Source organism: Urocitellus parryii, chromosome 1 (assembly GCF_045843805.1).
Source record: "Urocitellus parryii isolate mUroPar1 chromosome 1, mUroPar1.hap1, whole genome shotgun sequence".
NCBI lineage: Eukaryota > Metazoa > Chordata > Mammalia > Rodentia > Sciuridae > Urocitellus > Urocitellus parryii.
The window spans coordinates 117,914,851-117,919,095 of record NC_135531.1 but is presented as its reverse complement, the minus strand read 5'-3'; the positions used below and the strand labels follow the sequence as shown (position 1 = coordinate 117,919,095).

The 4,245-nt window shown below is 48.1% G+C and overlaps 1 protein-coding gene across 1 annotated transcript; it reads right to left on the bottom strand.

The window, feature by feature from the left end:
* Window positions 1-1,496: 1,496 nt before the first annotated feature.
* On the bottom strand, window positions 1,497-2,441 carry LOC144254137 (olfactory receptor 2W3-like). Its single transcript, XM_077796861.1, has one exon. The coding sequence runs from the start codon at window positions 2,439-2,441 to the stop codon at window positions 1,497-1,499; it is 945 nt and encodes a 314-aa protein (XP_077652987.1).
* Window positions 2,442-4,245: the final 1,804 nt, after the last annotated feature.

The following is a 4,245-nucleotide window of genomic DNA, read 5'->3' as shown; positions in this document are numbered from 1 at the left end:
ATTAAAACACAACTGCAAAATCGTCATGCTTCAAGATGTAAATTAGCCCTAAATCAATGTCACATGTGAAAATCTTCATGAATCCAGAGTGTTAATCCAGACATGATTCCAGACATCAGGGACAATGACCATGTTTGGGGAAGAAGATGTTACAGGTGTGGGGCCTTCAGGGAAACTGAGGCACAGGAAAGACTCCTTTCAAACCCTGACTCTGTGATCACATCAGAAAGGTTTCAGGCCTGTCAGTCAGAGAAACAGGCATGACTTTACCGAAGGGATAGGAAAAGGGGAAAGCAGACACTCTCAAGTGACAGACTTGGTCCACTCAGAGAGGAGAGAGACAGTGTACCATTCCTGCACTCCAGTTTTATTGGGGTCCCAGAGAAGTTTCCAGAAAGACCAGCCCAGGTCTGCCTCTTGACTTTAGATTGAAAACAGGGTGACCTCAGACTTTCAAGTCTCCACTGTCATGGCAACCCTATGTCACCTTGGCCCATGCTGACCAGTTCTAATTGCATTCTTTTTCTTGTACCTGGGATTGAACTCAGGGGCACTAGACCACTGAGCCATACTGGTGTGTTAAGTAAATGTCTCTTTTGTATTTTATTTAGAGACAGGGTCTCACTGAGTTGTTTATAACCTTACTTTTGCTAAGGCTGGCTTTGAACTTGTGATCCTCCTGCCTCAGCCTCCCGAGTTGCTGGGATTACAGGAGTGTGTCACTGTGCCCAGCCTGGATTCTTAACTATACATTCTTACAGGTTTTATGGTTAGGAGGAATTATGCTTATCTTTCAGAATCTGGCCTGCAAAAAGGGTCACAAAAGTCACTCCCTTCAAACTCTCTTGGGTTCCTCTCATCAATGCTAATTCCTACTGCATTTCCATGCAGATAACAGGTAGTTTGCTGATGAATTTGACATATCCTGTCCACTTAGGCCAGGGAAGGCTGCAGGGAAATTGCTTTTTTGGCAAAGAAAGCTTGGAGGGCGGGTATCAGCCAGTGGGCCCATCTTATAGTCATCCTCTTAAACTTGTGTACCCACCATACTCATCTATCTGTCCAACAAAGTGCAGAAATACCATGTAAGCCTGTGGTGCAATATGGGAGAGAAAACACCAAACCACACTGAACTCAGCCTTTGATGCCATCCAGGAAGAGACAGTGGTTCACACCAAGAGCCCAGAGAGAGCTGGGGGATTCTAGGTAAAATGCCTATGTGAGAGCACAATGTGAACTAACGACAAGCTACAGAAGCAGAACTCAAGAGAGGGGTTTCTTCCAGCAAGGCCCTAATAGGAGCTGGTGGGTGAGGTCTGCACACCTGGGTGTGGGTGACAGGCCCTGTGATGTTCTCTCATAAACAGGTTTCCAGAAGGCCAGCCCTGCTAGGATGCTGAGCTGCAGGCTGAGACCAGTTCTGCACCACAGCTCAGAGGCCAGCAATGGCCCCACTGCAGCTGACCCTGAGGCTGGATGCTGGGCAGTCCAGGGCCTCACTCCTTGCCCCCCTTTCTGTTCCCCAGCAGCAGCCTTCTCAGTGCCCCCTTCACCTCCTTGTTTCTGAGGGTGTAGATCAGGGGGTTCAGGAGGGGGGTGACGATGTTGTAGAAGAGAGTGAGGAACTTGCCCTGGTCCTGGGAGGACCTGCTTCCTGGCTGCATGTACATGTAGATGATGTTCCCATAGAACAGGGAGACCACGGTGAGGTGGGAGCCACAGGTGTTGAAGATTCTGTGTCTTCCTGAGGATGACTGGGTTCTGAACACAGCCCTGACGATGTGGCCATAGGACACCAAGATGAAGACCAGGGGAGACAGCACGATGCCCACGGCCAGGACAAAGACAGTGCCTTCTATGGCCACTGTGTTGACGCAGGCCATGCGGATCAGGGCTGGCATCTCACACAGGAAGTGGTCCACCTTGTTGTGCCCGCAGCGGGGTAATCGTAGGGTCACTGGAGACATGACCAAGGAGTTGGCCATTCCACAGCCCCAGGCCACTGACACCAAGCCCAGGCAGAGCCTGGAACTCATGATCACCGTGTAGTGCAGGGGCTTGCAGACGGCCACAAACCTGTCATAGGCCATGACGGCCAGCAGCAGACACTCCACTCCACCCAGGCCCAGGAACAGGAAGAGCTGGACCACGCAGCCCACATAGCTGATGGTCTTGTTGCGGCCATTCAGGTTGTGGAGCAGCTGGGGGATGGAGCTGGTGGTGAAGCTGAGGTCCAGGAAGGACAGGTGGGTGAGGAAGAAGTACATGGGCGTGTGGAGCCGGGGGTCCAGCCGAGACACCAGGATGATGGTGCTGTTGCCCACCAGGGTCAGCAGGTAGGCTACCAGGATGACCACAAAGAGGACCCTCTCCAGGTGGGGGCGGTCAGAGAAACCCAGGAGGATGAAGTGGCTCTGGGTGCTGCGGTTGGTCCCATCCATCTCTACTGCACCTGAGGAGAGGTGTCAACACCAGTAGTGGCACCTGCTGATGCTGGAGTATGGACTCCTCGCCAGGCTTAGAGGAGCACAGAGCAGGTTTATTTACTCACCTAAGCCCTAAACACTGGTGTGGAGGCTCTGCTGTGATTATTATCTCCAAAGTATAGAAAAGGAAACTGAGGCACCGGTGTGTTAAGTAAATGTCACATGTGGAGAGGCAGAGCTGGTCTGCCCCAGGGTACGTGCCTGACACCTTCATCCGTATCCACCCCTGTGCTCTGTCATTCCAGAGAGGAAAGGCACACACCTGCCAAGCTCCAACCTCTGCTTCTTCCACAGCCACAAGTTCCTGAGCTCCTGTCAAAACCTCAGAGGCACAAAAGAACACCCCAAACAACTACCTGGTAGGGTTTAGGAAATACCAATGCAGCTCATCCTTGAACATCACGGTCCACTTATGCACAGATGTTTAAAAAAATATACAATATAAATATAAATATATATACGCACACACATATATATATGGATGTGTGTAAATATAGAAGTTTCTGTGTGTCTTAAATAAAGCTGATGTGTCATGCAGAGAACAAATAAGACCCCTCCCTTTTTTTAAAAGGAAAAGAAAAGTCTAGAAGGAGAAACTATACTAACATATATCTAAGCAGTAATTAAAACATGAGTGACATGAGTGACGTGACATTTGGGGTGGAGAAAGGGGTTGTAGATCCCTGCTGTATTCCTTATGCCAAAACAAATCAAATTACATTTAAAAATGTTCAACTACTCCAAGAAAGTATGAAGACGTTTCTCTCTTTTTCCTCCTCATCTTGAACTTAAGTAGATTCCACAAGCCAAATTTCAGTTCTTAAAAATGGTGAAATGAAGTTTTTTAAGAATATATTTTTTAAAGAATCTCTGCTTCTAACAAAGTCTGAAAAATAATGACAATAGTAGAAACTCAACAAGACAATTGAAAAACTACTTTGTACAATTATTTTTTCAAAATGTTGGCAAGAAAAATCAATAATAACAGAAATTAGAGATGAGTTGGAACAGCTCGCTGGATCATAAATGATTCACAACCCAGTGACTTGAAGGTGTTAGGAATGTTCCCACTGATGACTGAGGCTGTACAAATTGGAGCATAAGGTCGTTTGCTTTTTTGATAGGTTAATCTAAGAGTTGAAAAATGTGGGTGACACCCAGAGTTTAGGGAAGTGTGAGAGAGGAGCAGACTCATAATCCCTGCTGGGAGTTACCTTGGAGTAGTGCCTTTGGTCACATTAGTTTAAACTTGACCCAAATGTCACTTTTCAAAACAGGAAATAAACATCACCTCCCTCTCCCCCACCAAAAATAAATAAATAAATAAATAGAAATAAATCCAAGCAGAGAGGCAGGAGCACCTGTCCTGCCACCCACACTTGCCTCTCTGTGGAAGATGGCCCCCAAGGAGGGCAGGGCTCCTTTACCTTCTGGGAAGGACAAGTGTTTTCTCCCCGAATCCTCACTCTAGAATAAAGTGGATCCTCTATTCCCTGCATGGAGAGGTCCCTTGCAGCCACTGGCCCAGTCCTGGTGGCTCTCCGCACCCCAGCGGTTTGCAAACACCTTCTACCATCCCTGCCAAGGTTATCCTATTAAATAATCGACCACCTTTTCCTGCACACTGTGGGTTTCTCTGTGTTTCTTGTGGACTGGTCAACACTCTTCCATGTTCTCTCCTGGAGAAAGGGTAGATTTCCCACAGGCCTTTACACCTGGGCGCAGTGGGCGCTGCGCTCAGGGAGCCCCCAGCTGGTGA

Excerpts from the sequence above, each read along its gene's own strand:
- LOC144254137 (XM_077796861.1), bottom strand. The coding sequence starts at position 2,441 with ATGGATGGGACCAACCGCAGCACCCAGAGCCACTTCATCCTCCTGGGT.